The sequence below is a fragment of the Oncorhynchus tshawytscha genome, linkage group LG32 (genome assembly GCF_018296145.1).
Source record: "Oncorhynchus tshawytscha isolate Ot180627B linkage group LG32, Otsh_v2.0, whole genome shotgun sequence".
NCBI lineage: Eukaryota > Metazoa > Chordata > Actinopteri > Salmoniformes > Salmonidae > Oncorhynchus > Oncorhynchus tshawytscha.
The window spans coordinates 15,164,985-15,187,327 of NC_056460.1; the positions used below are offsets into that span (position 1 = coordinate 15,164,985).

The window sequence follows — 22,343 nt, forward strand, 5'->3', positions numbered from 1 at the left end:
TGTTTTTTGTCAATGGCTTCAGTGATATCATTTAAAACCTTCATGGCTGCTGTAATTGTGCTATGCTTCTTCCTGAAGCCCGATTGGTACATTGATAAAATAGAGTTAGTAAATAAAAACTCTTTTAGCGTTACGGTTCTCTTGTGGTGAAGGAGAGTCGGACCAAAATGCAGCGTGTAGATTGCGATCCATGTTTAATGAACAACGTAAACACAAATACTACAAAACAAAGAACGAAACGAAAACCGAAACAGCCTATACTTGTGAAAACTAACACCGCTAGGAACAAGGACACTAAGGACAATCACCCACGACAAACTCAAAGAATATGGCTGCCTAAATATGGTTCCCAATCAGAGACAACGATAAACACCTGCCTCTGATTGAGAACCACTCCAGACAGCCATAGACTTTGCTAGATAACCCCACTAGCTACAATCCCAATACATACACACCAAAATCCCAAGACAAAACACACCACAATACAAAAACCCCATGCCACACCCTGGCCTGACCCAATACATGAAGAAAAACACAAAATACTTAGACCAGGGCGTGACATTTAGCTGTTCACTTACAAGAATTTCAAGTATTTTCACCAGGGGTGACAGCTTTGAGATTGGCCTATAATTATTTAAAAGAGTTGGATCTCCCCCTTTTAAAAGTGGTAGGACAAATGCTGATTTCCAGATCTTTGGAATTTTATTACATTCCAGGGTTAGATTTGAACAGATATGTAAGTGGTTCAGCTATGAAATCAGCTGCCAGATTTAAAAAGCAGGGATCCAGAAGATCAGGACCTGCAGGCTTTCTCTGATCTAAGGATTTCAGGGCTTTTATGTACCACCTGCACTGAGAATGGCAAAAAGCTAAAAGTTTGACCAGCTCTCACTGGTTCATCCACACAGGGTTGTACAGAGACAGAGGACACTGGTTCATCCACACAGGGTTGTACAGAGACAGAGGACACTGAATCAAACAGCCTAGCAGATGATACAAAGTACTCATTGAAACAATTCAGCATTTCAGTTTTGTCATATATAGCAACAGAGTCCTTCAAAACACCTCTAACCTTCAGTATGAAACATCCACTAACCTCTAGTATGAATTAACCACTAACCTCCAGTATGAAACAACCACTAACCTGCAGTAGGGAAAGAGGTTAATGTAGCTGTATATTTTCTTAAGTAGATTCCAGGGAGCAGAGGCTTTGTTTCCTTGCTATTCTCTTGTGTGATGCAGTAGGGCCAATATCTACATTATATTAATATTTGTATTTAACCTTTATTCGTTGTTTATTGGAAATTAATTAGTTGATTGATTAGTTGACAAATAATTGTTCATGTTTTATCTATCAAGAATTGAGCTGAAACATTCATGTTTGATAACTTGTGAAATCGGGAACAATCCCAACACTGGAAGTAGCCTATTAAGGCACAAAGCCTAGTCAATTAATGTGCCTGATATTTGTTTAATACCTCAACATGGTCAGGTGTCAATCAATACATGCCACTTTCAGTCCTCCTCAGCCTGTTACTATCTCCCACCAAAGGCTCCGCCTGCTCTCTGCAAGGATATTGCCTTTCTCGCAAGTGAATGTATTTAAATGATGAGGGCAGGAGCCGCTGTATTCTGAAGTAAACCGGACCACAAGAAACACACGTGTGGGAGGTTGACATTGGAGCCCCGCTATACCGACCATCTAACAGCGTTTCTTTGAAAGGCAAACATCACCAGTGGCTGGAAATACATAGAACTATACATTTTGCTACCATTTTTAATTAATATCTATGCAAGATTCACCTTTTTATTTATTATTGAATGGACATGCATCTCCTCACTGTCGCGCGTGAAATATGCATACAAATAGGCTAATCTCCATGCGCGTAATAATTCCATCCCACCAGTGCATACGGATGTATTACAATTCCACGAAAGCAACCGGGATATACATTATCTCTACTAAGCAACATCAAAGAAGACCTTGAATTCTGCAGAGGAGGGATGATTGACACGAGGGGGAATTGACCGACGTGTGGAATAACGGTGGTCGCTTGATCACAGTGCGATCTCTATCCTTGGGACTTGTAATTCTGGATGGCCCCCTGAACGTCTTTAAATCGTCCCGGAACGTTTTATTGTGAATACTGTCAATGAGTGAATGTGAATCCTACCTGGAACATTGGACCGAACCTTCAGTTGTTTCTGGATCTCCATCGTCGGGCTATCAATTTATAATCTGTAACAGAAGGGAGATCAAATCCAGGCTGAAATTCCCGCTGGGAAGGACTGTTATTTCCCAGAGAACTCATGTGGAATTGGAATAGTGGAATTCATGAAGAAATATTTGATTTATTTCAATATGAGGCTTAGAACATCGAGATTAGGCTACCTGTGAGTTATTATACTACTGAACTGAATTGAAGATTTAAGGAATTGGCTATATAGGCCTATAGAGTTACTTGACATATTTGGAAATGTATATGAAACATAAACATTATTTTTTTTTTATGTTTCAGGTTACTTCAGTTCTTAGCGCTGTGTTTTTGCACACAGGTACGAACTTGCATGCATTTTTATGAAGTTTGCAGCGCAATGGGCATACAATAACATTTCATAGCCCCTTAAAAAGATTTCAGTTCATCAATGCAACTAATTATACCCATTTACAAGCGTTTTTATTCTTATTGATATTAATCCAATTCGTTTGCATATCTGCAATAAAAGTGTAATAACAATGAAAACATTTTATTATGAGCCCTAAGCAGTTGGCAACAAGTCAAACATCTTGAAAAGACGTAAAAGCGAGCCTAAAAGGTAATTGTTAAAACATATGGGGATGGCGTATGGCTGAATTGAAAAATAATCGTTAAGGGATATAGCTGAGGGAGATGGGGGTGAAAGATCATTCGTGGTAAAACAACCTATCATAGGCATGTCATCTCGAGTGAGGACAGCGGACTCGCTGCGTGCATCTCCCCAAACACTCACCGTGCAAGGGCACTTTTTCTCTTCTAAAAACCATGTGCCCGCAATTCCCTTTGAAATGCCTATAGCCTAAGCCCATATGAAAAGCATATGATTGGTGTTCATTGAAATATATATGTTTTAGTTGGAAAATAACTTGATCTGCTTCTCATTCATTTAGACTGAACATCAATTCGCATTAATTATCAGTTCGGCTATTCTCTCATTGATGCTTGAATTTTTTACTTCAATGCTTTTATTCATGCATTTATTTTGTATGTGGTTTTCTTGTTTGATAGAACACAGTGCAGTCCCACTCCCCACCTCCTAATTTCAAGCACCATGTGAACGAGCAGTGCCGGTTGTCTGACCGGATGAGCCGCCGGTTGATTCGGACCTACCAGCTCTACAGCCGGACCAGCGGCAAACATGTCCAGGTTCTGGGCAATAAGAAAGTGAATGCCATGGGCGACGACGGAGCTGTGCACGGTAAGAAACGAATAAATCACGCCTAGCACCAAATGGGTGCCTTCAGGTAGACCTAGGCATTTTCGTAATAATTGTAGGATTTAACAGGCTTATTCCAGATTTTGAAATGACCTAAGTCTACTTATGGACACGTCAATTTACAAGTCATGTAGGCCTATTGGAGAAGAAAAGTAGGTATATTATGAAAATATTACCATTTAAAAAGCAAACAGTTCTATTTAGCATGAAGAAGTTTAGGTTTGAGTAGGAGGCGGGAGGGAGAAAATTCATTCGAAATGGATTCTATAGTATTGTTCTGGACTGGGATTCTCGGGAGAAACCCACTCAGAATATCTGGTAAACACATCAGAACTCGTCTTACTTTCTACCTTCTTAAACAGTTACTGAGTAGCTTACCCTCTCAGAAGCGGTTGAAAGAAAGACATATGACTTGCAATTTTCATAACCTTGAGACGCCCTATTTTTTTACCCAAAGTTATTTGAGGCGAATGTGTTTTTGTTTAATTCTGTCCCCCACTGGTCTTTGATGGACACATGTCAATGAATATTCAAATACCGAAATATTTACATGTTATAAATACACAGTAGCTCTCTCAAGTCCATCCTTTGAACACAAAATAAATTCATTCATATCTGCTTAAACATACCAAAAAAAAGTACGACATTTTTACATTAGATTTAGTGGTTTAAAATATCAGTGACTGATTGACATTTGCCACGAGAATTACAAAAATGTGATACATGTCATTGATAAATCAGAATTGCTTTAACTCACTTATCCAGAGTGGTGCTGAATGGCCCTTATAGACAATGCATTGTTTTTGGAAGGGTTTGGGTAAACTGCATTTCTGCCAAGTGGAATAATTAGCACAACATTTCTCAGGGCAACTGCATCGCACTGTTTCATCCACATGAAGTTAAAAATGTGTATTTCTCAACAGTGGTGGTCTAGACGTATTCATAGGCCTCCTATGCACTATTTGAAAAAAAGTGCTATCGAGACCCTTAAAAGGTTATTCGGCTGTCCCCATTGGAGAACCCTTTTTGGTTGCAGATTGAATCCTTTCGGGTTCCATGTAGAACCCTTTCTACAGAGGTTTCTAGATGTAACCCAAGATGGTTCTACCTGGAACCAAAAGGCTGTATCCTATGGGGACAGTTAAAGAACCATTTTAGAACATTTTTTTTCTTAGAGTATAGCCTATGGACAAAGTGTACAATATAGACAGCTGTTTTGATTAAATCTATGCTAGTTTGGGATTTTTTTCTCCCCACAAGGAAAACATTGTCTGAAATTTAAAGGGAGCAAATTCCTGTCACCAAAGTATTTTTTTGGTCTGTCTAGCCATCTTTCCACCACAACCATCTATTTCTCCCTAAGCCTGCTGCCTGCTTTTTGGAGTGTCATTTAATGAGGAATTTTCATTGCTTTACAACTCAATGTATGACTCCGTTTATAAAGAGCGGTGAAGTCAGCATCTTCATTTGATCCCCTCTTTCCTCTCTCTGTTCTTCTTTCTTCATCTCCCTCTCCCTCAAACACACACACACACACACACACACACACACACACACACACACACACACACCTCGCCTTGGCTCGAGCGTGCATGTCCTAAGTGGGTGTCACTCTTGTAGCAGGCCCAAATCTGACCACTGCTCGGTGCTTTTGTGGCTGTGTCGCTGACCGCTATGTTCTCTCACTCCCTCGTTCCTCCCCATCATCTAAGTGGAGCGTAGCGCGGCATTTTATAGCCGTTCAATGACAATGGCTCAGTGAGAAGTCAAAGCCACTTGCTGCTATTCTAAAAGACTTGTGTTTTTTGCCAATGTTTCGAATTTAATTTATGTTTGAATGTTTTTCCATATACAATACTTGTCTCCCCGCTGCATGCAAGATTGATGCCATGATAACGAGTAGAGGAACTCTGCTAAAGTCATTATAATATAATACATAACTTAAGGTTATTAGATCGAGGTTAAATGTAGTCGTCTGAACCAGTCATGACAATAACTTCACACCCTTTCTGATGTCGTCACGTCAATACTACTGGGCCGGCATAGTCTCACAGTCTTCAAGTTCAATTTAGTCTCAAATGATACCGCTATTGGATTCTTTTTCACAAAGGTTTTAGCTCAAAGTTACGAATGTATGCATATCGTGTTCACAAAATAGAATAACCTCATAAGCTTGAGAATCATTGTGCATTGTATCTGAGCTGAATAAAGTTAAGAATATGATGTGTTTTGTGTTTTTCTAGCCAAACTTGTGGTGGAGACGGACACGTTTGGTAGTCGTATTCGGATCAAAGGGGCAAAGACGGGCTACTACATCTGCATGAACAAGACGGGGAAATTGATTGGCAAGGTAAACATTAGATTTATTTATTAATCCTTTATTTAGGGAAGTCACATTGAAATGTACATCTCTTTTCATGTGAGCCCTGGAGGTTGGTTGAGTTCAATAAATTCGGTCATAATTTTGACTGTGACCATGAGTACAAAGTTTCAGGGAAAAGTTATGTCTGTCCTGTGTAAGGCTCTTCACCTGAGTTATGACCAGAAAAGCCCTTGTAGGGAGTTGGGACATGATTTGGAAAGAAACTTGAAGGATTGATAGGACATTTACTTGTCAAAACAACATTTTAACATCCTCAGAGACTGACCCCCTAAATCATTCCGTCATTCTGTCTTTCACCCTCACCCTCACACCCACCCCCTCCTCTCTCTCTCTCTCTCTAACAGCGGAAGGGTCGCGGCAAAGACTGCATCTTCACAGAGATCGTTCTGGAGAACAACTACACTGCTCTCCAGAACGCTAAATATGAGGGCTGGTACATGGCCTTCACGCGTAAAGGAAGGCCCCGCAAGGCCTCCAGGACCAAGCAACACCAGAGGGAGGCCCACTTCATGAAACGCCAGCCCAAGGGCCACCTCCTGGGTGACACCCAGCCCTTTGATGTCCTCCCCCTCCCTGTGGTCCCCTTCCACCCCCGGAGGACTAAACATACCCATCACCACAGCTCAGGGGCCCACTGAGGAAAGAACAGACGAAGAAGAAGAGGAAGCATAGGGAGGGGAACACACCAAACTAAAATACCACTACCACATTTCTGCTCCTTGCAAGGACTCCTTTTGTTATGTTTTGTACCTGATTGTGTCTAAAACAATGAGTAGACTATCTAATCTGCTACGTCAGACCGAGGTTTATTCGTAGGAAAGAGTTTTTATAACCAGAGGACGATTTTAGTGCTCAAGCACTCAATGAGATTTGAATGAATGAAAGGACATCTTGGGCTTAATGATAACCCTACACAGCTATAAAGAGAGGATGTTATGAGAGAGAAATAATGAATACACATTACATGGCAGCTATCTTTGGATCATCATGTGGTTGCATCAACTAAATAACAGTGAATACATGTAAAAACACATTATTTAGCATTTAGGAGGCCATTTTCGTTCATCTGTTTTCTACATATATGAATATATTTTTAATTGGAAGATTTGTAAAATACGTTTAAATGATGGAAATATTTATTGTAGAGTGTGTATTAAAATCACAAAAGAAGTTTGTGTTAATGCGCCGTTTCTAACCATTTTTATAGCTGGGTCACTTTGGGGTCCCAAAAGGTTCTAACGTTTCCTAAAAAACTGGAGACCCAGATAACTGATGGGCAATATCTGTGACAGGCTACTGCAATTCAATGTGCTCAGCAAGTGAGACTTGGGCCTGAATAGTTGGGGATATGCATTAAAAGCAGATGAGGTCAGCCCACAATTTTGTTTCGAGACAAAGGTTACCACCATGTAGATGCATTTCTCACGATCACACACCGTAACCCTGTGATCAAATGGGCCCTTTGTGGCCCTCATATAAAAGGACATGTGATACAATAGTGGGTTCGAATAATAACACGAGGAGGGGTCAGTTATCAAAAAGAAGCTAGTCTCACAGGGAGGAGGGAGGGAGAGAAAGCGAAAGAGCACCAGGGCTCAGTGTGGCAAAATGTGGCACCGGCTGAAAGAGGGGAATGGCTGGGAAGAGGCGTTCGGGAATGAAAGGACGTGGCAGAAAGAAACCCTCCTCTCTTTCCCAGGAGCAACTGAGCATGACCGGCAGAGACCAAATGACAGGGGGAAGAAGACCCGGACGGCCTGGTTGCACCACAGAATCAGATGACGGGGAAGAAGACCCGGTCGGCCTGGCTGCACAACAGAATCAGAGCAGACCCTCTCTCTCGCTCTATTCCCTTCCTCTCTCTTTCTCACTGTTTGAAGTCTGGATGTCCTATTGGTTGTTTGCTAAAGGTCGGATTCTAAATATGACGAATGGTTTTTCAGTATAGCTAAGCGCCAAGCGCCAGCCAGCTTTGAGGGCTTGCAAACAAATGAACAACTAAAAGCTGTGATCAAAAAGGTTCCATAAATCTGACAGGATAAAAACTGAACTTTTAGTGTTATTATTGTTACTCCTGTTACTCCTGTTATTGTTATTGAGAAATGAATGGCTATCCTCATGGCTACTAGGACACGTCGTGCACTTTAATTGAAGCATTATCCTGCTCTGCCAAATCAGAAAAGACAGCAGTGTACGCAAATCAGCCTCCAAATGGTCGTTTCATTCCGTGTCCAAGATTTTATTTGGACAACACAAAGTCAAAGCAATCCAACAGCAACTCTTGATTTGAGAAATTAGTTGAGAATTTATTTCTCAGATCTTATGCTTTGGTTGGATCTGGTTCCCAAATCCCATGACATATCTCCTCCCCTTTAGGAAGTACGCAAAGCACAATAGTGAGTGACCTGTGGTTTAGTCGCTGTGTTTAGCCCTTGTACTGCTCACTTGGTTAGGCACATAGAGTCCCAGAAATGCAAGGAATCACCACTAGGTTAGAGGAATCTATATTTAAATGGAATTGTTTCTTTTTTTTTTTTGCAGCATTGTTTTCTTTTCACGCAGCATCTACGTTTTGTTTTGAACTGCTCTAGGTCAGCTGCTATGGCAATAACACATTGTGTAAAAAAGTAAATCAGTAAAACTTCACTTCAGTTTTCGTTTCATTCAATCAAACTTTGATGGTCAAACGTCAGTTGTATTAGCTTAGTCAGATATGTCTTGATACTAATCTCCCTAGTGTTTGATGGTCAAAGTTAGCAAGCATTCAGTCAGATAACGTTTCTCATTGTGGCTCACCGTGGTACTCGAGTTACAAAAGAGCCTACAACCTTTTCCCACTTTGCAGTAATTCAGTACTACTGTCATGCAAGAACCTATATTTACAAAGAAGCACACGACTCGTTCACTTCCCAGTAATATAGTGCTTCTGTCATCCAAGCTCCATACCTATCCTTGGCTATCCCCAGTCTTGGGGATTGCGAGAGGACTTGTTGGAGGACTCTGGGCCAGTAAAGTCACCCCCTGGAGGACTGGGCGAGGCTCAGGGGACCAGTAAGACCTGCTAGTACTGGCTAGCTCGGCCATAATGGCTTTCAGGGTGGCCTACTCTGGGCTGCACAATCATGAGCATAAGGGTAATCAGTTAACACAAATGGGACGTACTTGTAAAGGCGACCCCGTCGAGAAAAGTGTGTGTGTGTTTGTGTGTGTGGAAAGAATAGGGAAAAAGCATTGTGTGTTAAAGTGTTTTACAAGGGAAGGAGACCAAGAATTGTGGGAGGGGGATGAACTCTCTGCGTTTGGACTATTTTAACAACTAATAGTGTGCATAGTTGAGGGAAAGGAGAGATATAGAGACAGTTAACAATGTTATGTAATTGTATTCATCTTCAAAGGACAACATCACGTAATAAACCCAATAAGTGTTCGTATCTCGACAACAACAATTCAGAACTTTTTACAGAGCAGCAGTGACATTTCTCAAATACCTTTTTGACAGAACACTTTTAAGTGTTCCATCAAAAACTAACAAGTTTTAACAAGTAACTGTGTTTGTAATTCACTGTCTCAATCCCACATCCCCCCGCCCCGACCGCAATAAACACAATGGAAAGTATGGACAAGGCACTGTGCAAAAATGTTCCAATAGTGGAATCCCATTGAGAACCAGAAATCAGAGTAGAAAACATACAGGATAATGCATCACCAGTGCAAATCAAAAATGACTTGTTTGAGTGACACCCCCTCAGATCCACACTGGGACTTCATTGTGTTTTGCAGTCGACGTCCCCTTCATTGGTTCCCTTCAGTTTCTTCACCTCCCGGAGTAGCTCGTGCTCAAGGGTTAATATCTCCTTGGGCTTCTTGTACTTGAAAGGAAAGGCAGAATATGTCATTACCTCTACAGAAACCAATTTCCCTTCCATGTACATCCTGTTGTGTAATGTTTGACCTAAAGTGGAATAACACAGAGGCTTCTTATTCCCTATATAGTTCCCTCTGTCCCACAGTCACCCATGTAGTAGTGGATGACAGTATGGGCTGTGACAGGGCTCTCAGGCTGCTCAAAGTGGACAGGTTGCCCTCTGGAGTTTATCTGTTGAAGTGCACCTGGCTTATGCATCAGTGAGCAGAGACTGCTGGATACAGCAGACTACAGCCTACTCAACCCAGACAAAGACATCGAAACTACAAAGGACGGTGTCAAAGAAGACGTACTCAACAAAATCCCACTCCCAGCCACACAGGACATGAAGCAGCCGATCTCTGATGAAACAAAACCAGATGAGTCAACAGACACTGTAGGTTGACGACCACATAACCATTAACCCTGTCACAGGATGATAGCTTATTCTGGCCCTAATCATACACTTCATTACTTCATATATCCATAGGTCCAAGACACTAAAGATGACTTCAAAGACGAATATGGCGTCTCCCAGAGCGATCTGGAGGCTCTGATCAGTGGCTTGCACCCCAAGGACGAGACCCCCAGTACTGCCACTGCCCCCTCAGACCCCCAACAGAAGCCTCTCTCAGGGAAGTGGGTGTGTGCCCAGTCCTCCCTGTCCACGGTTGACAACCACAACAAGCACATCACAGATAAACTGGAGGTGCTGGCCAAGGCCTACACGCACCAGGGGGACAGATGGAGAGCACTGGGCTACTCCAAAGCCGTCAACGCCCTCAAGAGCTACCACAAGCCTATCACGTCCTATGAGGTAGGTTATTTAGTCCCATATCTACATAGTTGGTGATTATGGTCGGCCATTTTGTATTTGTGTCGGCATAATTCATTGCTGAAAGGCAGAATATGTCATTACCTCTACATAAACTCATTTCCCTTCTATGTACATCCTGTAGGGTAATGTTTGACCTAAAGTGGGATAACAGAGGCTTCTTATTCCCTATATAGTGCACTACTTTCAACCAGAGTCGGGCTCAAAAGTGGTGCAATATATAGGGAATAGGGTGCCAATTTTAACAAACACAAGGAATAAGAAATCGAATAGTACAGAGAAACCGATTATGATAGGTATACACATAAAGTAACGGTCAATCTCTTCATCAGATACTTAGTAGGCTATCCTAATGTTTGTTTTAAGTAATTCAATGATTCCCTTGAGTTTATAGGCGTGTTCTGATAAAAGTGAGACGAATACAAAAATAGAGTTTCAATCTAGTCTCCAGTATCAACTTATAGTTTGCCTATCAGTCTCTGTATATTGGATATAAGACTTTCAGTGTAAAATCATCCAAGAAGGGATTTGAGAAGTACTGTAATTGGTTTGTTTGTTGTTGTTGTTGTCAGGAGTACTTACACTGACAATTAACGTGTTATTGGCGTGGGTGAAGTTGAGCGCGGAACTATCCAATGGTAGCTGGCTTCGGTCCAGATCAGGAACATTAAACTTCTTGTAGTACCTGCAAAGGATCAACACACTGCAGTGAGAAAAGGGTTTCTTGAAGGCAAGAGATCAATATTTTTGTCAACAGTGCCACCTATAGGAGAGCCAGCCTCACTTACATATGCAGAACTGTAACAAGCACTGACAAAAAAATATAGGAGGCCTTCTCCATTGTGAAGATGTTACAACTGTATAAATTATATAGACTTTGAATGTGGTATCACTTTTCAGGGACCTGTAGTTAACAATATCTGAAGTGATATAGGCCTAGCAGTTTATCAGTAGATTTCTAAGGAGGGGAAACATATCAGCTGTATGCATAACTAGTAAAGCCATTTTGGCATGAGAGTGGAATAGAGGCTATTCGGATGTTACTTTTTGTTATTTGTTCGTATGATGCAGCATCGTTGATCAGGCTCCACTGAAATGTTGTAGACCTCTTTGGGGTACGGAAGGTTCCGGACTCTCCACAGGAAACTGGTCTTTGTGTCTTTGCGCATAAATACAGGCTGAGGAAATACAACAGAGCATTGTACTGTTAAATGCATACTGTTTGATTGACGATTAATTTAATAGTGAAATGATGAAAATGAAGTTAATTCCAGGATCTTAAAAGTATTAGTTGACACATTTGGATGAGTACTGTTGGTGATAGTGAACGAGAATCAATTAGCAATTTAGATCATGGCCTGAAATATAACAGATGTAAATATTGTATAATACAACTCACGTTTGAACAGTTTTCCTTGATAACATCTGATTCCAAACAGGCTACAGTAGATGGGACTGGCTCTCCAACTTCTATCTCCCATGGTCCCTGTCCCTTCAAAGTGCTTTTCGAACGCCACTTTCGTACTGCAAAGTAAGAATACATGTAAGTAACAACAGCTGAGAGTGGAAATAATATAATGCACCGGAAGCAATGTAGCTAATGCAGGATACTTTTTTAGAAGATGTTGTCTAATCTGAAACAAGCTTACCAATGAGCTCATCTGTTGTCAAGTCATATTCTTCTGCCATTTCTTTCCCATCTGTAAAGAGATAATGTATCTTCCTTTTCCCTGGAAAGAGGTTTGCAAAGCACCAATAGAAATGCATTTAAATGTGAACTAGCTAGCTGTCATCTTTGCTAAACAGATTTGCTAGGCAAAGTGAAGGTTAGTGGTAGTTCGTGGCTAATGCTAGCGAGCTTATAATGGACACTGAAGTCTTACTAGATGAATGTAAGGGTAAATGTTGTGATACAAAACACAATACTGATGATAACTTGTCTGCATCTCTCTGTTTCACTCACCATCGTGTATTAAAGCGGTTTTCGTGGATGCTTTTAGGAGAGCTGTCCAGCTCTGCACAGCCATATTGCAAAAAACTGACACTTCCTAAACATCACGTGTAGCCACGGCAACGGAGGTCATCGTGAAACGTTTAATTATTTTTTCCTTTTTTAAAACTTCATAATCTGGCAAAAACATGTTTACATTTACTCAATAAATATATATATATATTTTTTACAATATTTTCTCGAAAAATATGTAACTTTGTCGTGCAAGAACTAAAAATAGGTCTATAACGTACCGGAAGTTTAATTATTTTTTAAACCATCTGCATTGTCACATTGGTTTGTGTTTTGGTCGTCCAAAGGGGTAAAACATATGTATTTTCAAGAGTTTATCGACCAATGATAGTAAATTAGTTTAATAAATATATAACGTAACATATTTCAGTGGAGTGAGTGAATCCCAGCTGTTCAAAACAGTTAAATGCCGTTGTTGTTGTCTGCTTGCTAGCTAACTTAGCTAGTCAGCTAAAGTTAGCTAGCTAGCCAGTGTCAGCTGTCACATTCTGTTCTATATTTTTCAGAGCTCCCCTTTCCCTGGCGAAATGTCTGCCTACGGAATTATGAAAGCTTTCCCCAAAGTGAAGAGAGCAGGGGCACGTGATGGAAAAGATGCCCCCCCCACCAAAGAGGAAGTCTGATGAAACTGTACCTGTTACAGGTGTTTGAGAGCATCAAATTCGTAATGCATTTTGGACAAATTGTGACTGATTGACAGATCTACAAATAATAAGGATTTTATAACGGTAGATCAGTCAGCAGACGATGTTGAAGAAGCCCTGTGTGTGTAAAACTACTTTTTCACAATCCCATTTCAGGGAGTGCTTTCCAGGGCGTCACCGTACACATATTACCAGCCGGCATCGGGAGCGTCAGATCTTCCAGAAACAGATTGTCCAGAATGGAGACCAAACGGAGAGTTCCCTCTGTCCCACAGTCACCCATGTAGTAGTGGATGACAGTATGGACTGTGACAGGGCTCTCAGGCTGCTCAAAGTGGACAGGTTGCCCTCTGGAGTTTATCTGTTGAAGTGCACCTGGCTTATGCATCAGTGAGCAGAGACTGCTGGATACAGCAGACTACAGCCTACTCAACCCAGACAAAGACATCAAAACTACAAAGGACGGTGTCAAAGAAGACGTACTCAACAAAATCCCACTCCCAGCCACACAGGACATGAAGCAGCCGATCTCTGATGAAACAATACCAGATGAGTCGACAGAGACTGTAGGTTGACGACCACATAACCATTAACCCTGTCACAGCATGATAGCTTATTCTGGCCCTAATCATACACTTCATTACTTCATATATCCATAGGTCCAAGACACTAAAGATGACTTCAAAGATGAATATGGCGTCTCCCAGAGCGATCTGGAGGCTCTGATCAGTGGCTTGCACCCCAAGGACGAGACCCCCAGTACTGCCACTGCCCCCTCAGACCCCCAACAGAAGCCTCTCTCAGGGAAGTGGGTGTGTGCCCAGTCCTCCCAGTCCACGGTTGACAACCACAACAAGCACATCACCGATAAACTGGAGGTGCTGGCCAAGGCCTACACGCACCATGGGGACAGATGGAGAGCACTGGGCTACTCCAAAGCCGTCAACGCCCTCAAGAGCTACCATAAGCCTATCACGTCCTATGAGGTAGGTTATTTAGTCCCATATCTGTATAGTTGGTGATTATGGTCAGCCATTTTGTATTTGTGTCAGCATAATTCATTGCTGTCTCCCTATTCGCACAATTGCAAACATTGTGAAATGTGGCTGATAGGTTGGTTGGTTGGTTTACGCAACTGCATTCCTGTTATTGACAAGATGGATGCATAAATCGTGTATTGATGGATGCATAAATTGATTGCTGCTGGTTCAATTTCAGGTGTCCTGAAAGGAGTCCTTAAAGGCCCAGTGCAGTAAAAATGCTGTTTTTACTGTGTTTTGTATCATATTGTACAACAGCTGATGAAGTCATTGAGGAAATGCTTCCTTTTAAATCAATGAACACTGCATGTTACATCAAGCTCAAGAATCAACTTCATTCTATCTTGTGAATTGAAATAATGAGAAATAGTTGATTATTGTTGCATATGGCCACAGCTATACACCGATGGTTATTTTACATAGATTTATGAAGTTACGAAGCTGCTACTACTTGTTAGCTAGCAACTTGTAAAATTAGAGGATAATTTAGTACAACCACTAGTACCTGCAAAAACTGAGCAAAAGCTATTGTATAATCATTGCATAATCAATTAATATGGTATAGTACAGTAGGAAAAATAGAATACAGACACTCCCGCTCTGCTCCTCTCCGCTCTCAAAACAACATGCTCTGTAGCAAGTAAAATGTCACATTGATGAGATGCTGATGGAAAAGCAACTTGACGTGTATAGTGGAGTTAGTGTGACTATGTGATCAATGTTATTTCCTGATAGTTGCTTCATTTGTTGAAAACACAATCTACACAGGACCTTCTAATCAGCATGTTTTGCATGATTTGGCAAGTTTTTTTTTTTAACAAGGTTGTGCTGCCGAGTCCTGGCGGGGGAGGCCTGGAGGAGGGTAGTGCCCCCCCCCTTTGAACTTTGCGTTTTATAACACCTGTAACTGCCATTTCTTGCAATATAAATACAAAAATCATAGTAATTAAAGTAGCAAAAATAAAATATGCTGGCACAGCTCCTCTTCCATTCTTTGGTGAAAAACCTGGGTTGAGTTTCAGCTTGGTAAATTAGTTAGTAGACCAGTAACATAGTTCCAAACCTCTCTGCCAATAACAGCTAGTTTTCTGTTTTTCCCTCCCCACTGTGACAGTCGTTGCTAAATTCTTGCTTCAGAAAATTAGTTTTTTGCTTGAAAGCTATTTTTGTTTATTTTTGACCATTTGAATGGAAAACTATTACAGTAAAGTACATCATTTTCTATCCAGAAAGATTTTATATTAGTATAAAATGGCTGCAGTGGGCCTTTTAACTCCTTGTAATTGACTAAACCATGCCTGTCAAATTTCAGGAGGCCTGTAAGATCCAGGGCATTGGCAAGAAATGGCTGACAACGTCATGGAGAGTGGGCACCTCCGTAAGATAGATCACTTGGGAGAGGCAGTGCCAGTACTGGAGATGTTCGCCAATATCTGGGGGGCAGGGGCCAAGACTGCCCAGCTTTGGTACACACAGGTTAGATGGATTGATCTTGGTTGTCACACAGTCAGTTTCTCTGTCTGTGTGTGTCTCTCTTTCTCGCTCTCTGATTTTGCATGCAACACTGCTATGCCTGTGTAAGATTTGTTATTTTTGTATTGTGGAGCGTGCAGTTATTTTAGTGTTTGATGTTGTGATACAAATCGATTTGACATGAGATAAAAAAATATATATATTTTCCATTTTAGGGGTTCCGCACTTTGGAGGACATCCGCACCAAGGCCAATCTGAACCACAGCCAAATAATTGGACTCAAACACTACGACGACTTTCTGGACCGGATGCCCAGAGAAGAGGCAGCCGCCATTGAAGAAACGGTAACACATCTCCCTCTTATTGTCTCAAGCACCCAAATTAAAGGTCAATCAATGTTAAAATGTAACCTTCAAACATTTATATTAGTTATTGACTAAACAGGCCTCTTCTTCTCACTTCATCTAGTGGGGTTAAGAGAGTTTCTTTAGAAAAGTGTCTCCAGTCCAGTACTCTAACCCCCTTGCGAACAAGAGATCTTGTAAAGTGAAATGCTACGGGACCTCAAAGTCAAGTTCAGATGTTTTAAGTTTGCCTTGGCCCCTAAGCAGACTGTCAGTCCAGTCCTCCTAGCCTGGTCTGTGTGTGATGGAGAAAGCAGACATACCACTCTCTGTCAGAGTCCTGCCGGCCGCATCCCAAAGGGGGGGAACTCACTCTTAGAAACTTGGCGCATTATATGTCAGCAGATACCAGGGCTGTGTTTCATTCCAGAAAGGTGTTTCCTCCCCCTCTGCCTCCGTTCACTCCCTTACATGGATCTGAGATAACTGGGTGGGTGTAAAGCAAGAACTCATCTAGATTACGCCCATAAAGGTAGAGGACTCATCATGGATATAACCCGTTTTAGCATGGGCTTCCACCACTTTAAAGTAGTCAACTGCGTGGGGAGTCCTGTGACTTGGGAGCAATCAGCCAATGAAGAAGAAAATTGACTACTTTAAAATGGAGATGGCTCCATGCTGTTGCATGTATAATGGCACAGATACAAAGATGAGTCCTCTATCTAACTCTATGATTCCGCCTTATTGCTTTCACCAGTCCAGTCCTATCAGATCTGTGAAGGGGAGGGAACATAATCGTGGAATGAAACGCGGCCCTGGTAACTGGGAGCACCGGGTACAAAGCCAGTTGTTTTCATATAGTATTACTTGGATTTCCTTGTTGCTTTCGTGGCTGCCAGATACAAAGTGCAGATTAGAAAGATGACTATAGCATGTGTCCTTTTGACTTGTGGCTTGTCAAAATAATAGGTAGTGTCGTCAAAATGTATCTGGCCTGCTTGAATACGGCAAATGCTTACCTGTTGACCGGCAAGGCTTTATGAAAGTACACCATTTTCTTTTCTAATTTCAAGTAGGTAATATAAATACAATTTGAGGACTTGTCTTGAAGATTCAACACGTCTACAGCATGTTATTTTGAGTCCAAATATGAACAAGAAACAAACCAAACTTTCTGTTATAATGAAGGCCCCTGAGAGAACATAGTCTAGAACCCATAACCATTCATGATAAATACATTGTATGCAAAGTGGTCCTCCCCACCACTGGTCTGGGATCCAAGCTGAATTGCTCTTTTTCACAGTTGTTTTTTAACTGAGCCAATAGTGAAACACAATAGTGTATCAGAAAAACAATAGGGAAACAACTATTCAACTTGGATTCCCAGGCTACCCCCCACCGCAGATTTGACTGTATTTCAAACAATCAAAATGTCCCTGTCCTGTTGTAAATGTATAGGTGAGAGAGCCCCCACCATGTATTGTATCCCAAACAGTAACATTTTTCACTGTATGTGAAACTAAGTTAATTCAGTGTGGTCTAGATTTGGGCGATTTTATGCTTAAATTGAATATTGTGATATTTGACATTGATGACATATCATGATGTGCAAGACTATACTCTAATTGAGCTTTACAAATCAAAACTATGCTGTTTTATCAGTTAGGTTGTATCAATATGTTGAAAATGTATTCTAAATGAATGAATTGTCTTTATTTTTAATTTTTTTTGCCATACAATTAATATTTAATGAGAATGTGACTACAATATCGGAAATAAGCACAAAAATGGCCCAGACTGAAATAATTCAGTCATTAACCTGTTATACTTGTGGGAATTGGCCTATATGGAAAGGGCTAAATTGAAATGCTTTTTACAGAAGAAATATGAATAGCACACGCATAACCATGATAGCAATTGAAAGGGAACTGTTTGGAGATAATGTGAAAATTATTAGACCAAAGGTGAGCACACAACATTTCACCTGACACAAGACTGAATCCTACCATTACGCTGTTGATTTTATGTGCATTTTACATTTACTGTACTTTTCACCGCATTTGTTGATAACGAAATCTGAAAATACTCTGGATACATTCTGTAACATGATAACACTATTCCTGAAAAATGTGGGGTAGGTGCAACATAAGACAAAACAATTACAAGAGTTTGAGTGAGAGGACTAACTGGTGTCTCCAGTTGCCACACACCTATCCAAAGTGTGCACAGTTCCTAAGCCTTTTCAATGCACTTTTATGACTCAAAGAAGTCTTTAACTGTAAGGTACTATTTATTTTATTTTTACCTCTCCTAGCTGTAACATTGAGAAACTAGAGCAAGCACACTTGTAGTTGTTTAGTTTAAAACACAACCTTGCATTCCCGCCATCACACAATTTACTGTTGCTGTTTACACAATCCCAAAACAGTCTGTCATAAATCACAATCTGGGTCAGGTGGGCATGATTTGAAAGCTTGTTATATTGGCAACATGACTAGCTAAGTTATAAGTTAGGCTTTCACCAGGTCATTCAGAGAAACGGATTGTAATTTTGGTGCGCATAGAAAGGAGTCATGAGTGCTTTCAGGTGGCAAATTATCTTCAGAATTACAAACAGGCTCATTCTGTACAGAACAACCCAGGGTATGACGCCATGTCATCTTGTAACATCAAACATAGTGATCATAAACGCTGACACTGTATAGGCCATGAGTTTTATGATTTGGAAATGTGAAGTGCACATTTGGACTCACGGGTGTTTGGCTTGTGTGACATCAAAGTGGTATTTATTATAATAATCCTCATCGTCTCATCTTTCAAAGTACATAGAGTCTTAACTTACAGCATTTCCCTCACTAAGAGAACAAAAAAAAAATCACATTTTGCCCAAGTACTGGGAGAGATGTGGGGCAACTTCTTAACGGGCGCAGTGCTCGAGTTCAGAACGTCTGTCAGTCCAAACCCATACAGCGCTGTGAAGCGCAGAGCCTGAGCTCTGATGTCATGTATAGTTACTGTATAGCTACTACGTCACAATTTAGGCACTTATTAGTGCCCAAATCTGCCATTTTCAACACCTATACATACGGGTATAGGTACGAGTGTAAAAGGCTACTAACTCAAAACAATTATTGGATATCGCAAACTGTAACTTTGTTCCTCTCAAGTTGTGCATGTACAGTATCTATATGTGAAGGAGGCAGCCCTGTTATTCCATGACAAACGGTAACATATCCCTGTCCTTTTCTACTGTATAGGTGAAGGAGGCAGCTCAGTTCCTGGACCCTGGCCTGTTGGCCATGGCCTGTGGTTCGTACAGCCGGGGGAAGGACACGTGTGGAGATGTTGACGTCCTCATCTCTCACCCAGATGGGAAGTCCCACCGGGGTGTCTTTAGCAAAGTGTTACAGAGCCTCCACCAGAGCGGTAGGAGGACACGTCCAAATACAGGGCATTTGATTTATTAACTGTCGGTGAATTCCCAACCAATTATAGCTACATTAATAGTTTCTCTCTCTTGTATTGACAATTCATCTTCTTTCAACATGATATTATTCATCATTTATTTGTTCATTTAAAGTATTTAATAGTGGGAAAAGCTGAGAGCTGGATCATAATTCACTAGGCATGATCGTTTTGTGTTTTCTTTTTCAACATTTTTTACTACAGTGTGCCCTAATGAATACGACCCAGTTCTTGTTCTTTCTTTTTTAATTATTCAGGCTTCCTGACGGACGACCTAGTGAGCCATGAGGAGAGTGGCGAGCATAAGAAGTACATGGGTGTGTGTCGTCTGCCAGGACCTGGCCGGCTCCACCGCCGCCTCGACGTCATCGTGGTGCCCTACGGCGAGTTCGCCTGCTCCCTCATGTACTTCACCGGCTCGGCACATTTTAACCGCTCTATGAGGGCATTGGCCAAGGCTCATGTGTTTTGTCTATCAGAGCACTCATTGAACAGCGACATGTTGAGACAAGGAAGTTTGAAGGTGTATGGGGGGACACCACGACCCACGCTCACTGAGAAGGATTTCTTTACCCATCTGGGAATATCTTTCAGGGAACCTCAGGAAAGAGACTGGTGATGTTAATGTTTTTAACACTGGTGGTATGAGTCAATGCGATGCATAAGTTATATATTTTTACAGAAAAATTATGATGGTGATAGTGGTGAGGTGAAGATCATGCTTATGTATGCAGATTTCAGACAGTGTCATATCAACATGTCAACTGTGATTTTAGACTTGAATTGTATGATAATCTCATTTTACAGAAGGAAAATCACTTAAGATGCATGGTGACTGCTTGGTATGTTTTTATGAAGATAATGGTGATTACAGAAATATTAAACACTGCTTTTAACAATCACTTAGGTAATCCTTGTTTTTACAACTTTGTTGTTTATTATTGCTTTGTTACTACAGAGAATTGAATATTAAACCACTGTTCTTTTTCATTCATGCCTGTCCTCGCTCTCAAATATTATTGGCTGAGGTAAGAGCCAGCTGGCTCTTTTTGCTTCACCATAGGTCAGCCTGCAAAGTGAGTGATGGTGAGCAACGCATCTCAACACCCATCACGTTGCGCACATGGAACAAAAGATGTGACCGAACACGCCACACCCAGCCCAAACCAGAGTCCCCATTCGAAGGAACCGATTCGATGATGCTGAGCTGCGGGACACTGGTTTATGGCCATTGACATTAACGGGCAAAAGTGGTGAGGGAGGAACGCCCTTCACAAATCCAACAGTAATCTGTGCTGCTCGATCATGTAGTCGACAAGGCAGCATGGTGCATGGTCCAGAAACATACATCTCTTCCATAAAATACTGTATGTTTTGAATTTTTCAAACTAGTTTTCTTTGGGAAGGCAGATAAAGTGTTTTTAGCAAAAGCAATCACTTTTGCAACACTCATTGCTCCACGTGCCTAATTACATCACTTTTGTTCTGAGCTGACAGCCGGGTCCTCAGAGCATGCGCAGACCAGCTGGCTGGTGTGTTTTTCGGACATATTCAATCAATCCTTATCCCAGTCTGCTGTTCCCACATGCTTCGAGAAGGCCACCATTGTCCCTGTTCCCAAGAAAGCTAAGGTAACTGAGCTAAACGACTACTGCCCCGTAGCACTCACTTCCGTCATCATGAAGTGCTTTGAGAGACTAGTCAAGGACCATATCACCTCCACCCTACCTGACACCCTAGACCCACTCCAATTTGCTTATCGCCCAAATAGGTCCACAGACGACTCAATCGCAACCACACTGCACACTGCCCTAACCCACAAGAGGAATACCTATGTGAGAATGCTGTTCATCGACTACAGCTCAGCATTCAACACCATAGTACCCTCCAAATTCGTCATCAAGCTCGAGACCCTGGGTCTCGACCCCGCCCTGTGCAGCTGGGTACTGGACATCCTGACGGGCTGCCCCCAGGTGGTGAGGGTAGGTAACATCTCCACCCAGCTGATCCTCAACACTGGGGCCCCACAAGGGTGCGTTCTGAGCCCTCTCCTGTACTTCCTGTTCACCCACAACTGCGTGGCCATGCACGCCTCCAACTCAATCATCAAGTTTGCGGACGACACTACAGTGGTAGGCTTGATTACCAACCATGACAAGACGGCCTACAGGGAGGAGGTGAGGGCCCTTGGAGTGTGGTGTCAGGAAAATAACCTCACACTCAACCTCAACAAAACAAAGGAGATGATTGTGGACTTCAGGAAACAGCAGAGGGAGCACCCCCCTATCCACATCGATGGGACAGTAGTGGAGAGGGTAGTAAGTTTTAAGTTCCTTGGAGTACACATCACGGACAAACTGAATTGGTCCACCTACACAGACAGCGTCGTGAAGAAGGCGCAGCAGCGCCTCTTCAACCTCAGAGCTGAAGAAATTTGGCTTGTCACCAAAAGCACTCACAAACTTCTACAGACGCACAATCAAGAGCATCCTGTCGGGCTGCATCACCGCCTGGTACGGCAACTGCTCTGCCCACAACTGTAAGGCTCTCCAGAGGGTAGTGAGGTCTGCACAACGCATCACCGGGGGCAAACTGCCAGCCCTCCAGGACACCTACACCACCCGATGTCACAGGAAGGCCATAAAGGTCATCAAGGACAACAACCACCCGAGCCACTGCCTGTTCATCCCGCTATCATCCAGAAGGCAAGGTCAGTACAGGTGCATCAAAGCAGGGACCGAGAGACTGAAAAACAGCT

At 41.9% G+C, this 22,343-nt stretch overlaps 1 protein-coding gene and 1 pseudogene across 1 annotated transcript; one reads left to right on the forward strand and one right to left on the reverse strand.

Annotated features, from left to right (window-relative positions):
• Positions 1 to 8,336: 8,336 nt before the first annotated feature.
• dpcd (deleted in primary ciliary dyskinesia homolog (mouse)) lies at positions 8,337 to 12,710 on the reverse strand. The gene is made up of 6 exons (XM_024396476.2): positions 12,560 to 12,710; positions 12,246 to 12,326; positions 11,996 to 12,120; positions 11,641 to 11,774; positions 11,179 to 11,281; positions 8,337 to 9,726 (listed from the first exon to the last, which is right to left on the reverse strand). The coding sequence occupies exons 1-6, from the start codon at positions 12,621 to 12,623 to the stop codon at positions 9,622 to 9,624; spliced, it is 612 nt and encodes a 203-aa protein (XP_024252244.1). The 5' UTR covers positions 12,624 to 12,710; the 3' UTR covers positions 8,337 to 9,621.
• Positions 12,711 to 12,914: 204 nt separating this feature from the next.
• On the forward strand, positions 12,915 to 20,487 carry LOC112230256 (annotated as a pseudogene).
• The last annotated feature ends 1,856 nt before the right edge of the window (positions 20,488 to 22,343 follow it).

Bases quoted from the DNA above. Each gene is read 5' to 3' on its own strand.
- dpcd (XM_024396476.2), bottom strand. From the start codon at position 12,623: ATGGCTGTGCAGAGCTGGACAGCTCTCCTAAAAGCATCCACGAAAACC. The intron at 12,121-12,245 runs GTAAGCTTGTTT...CTTACTTTGCAG, and splicing joins GACAACAGATGAGCTCATTG to TACGAAAGTGGCGTTCGAAA. The intron at 11,775-11,995 runs GTGAGTTGTATT...GTATTTCCTCAG, and splicing joins TCAAGGAAAACTGTTCAAAC to CCTGTATTTATGCGCAAAGA.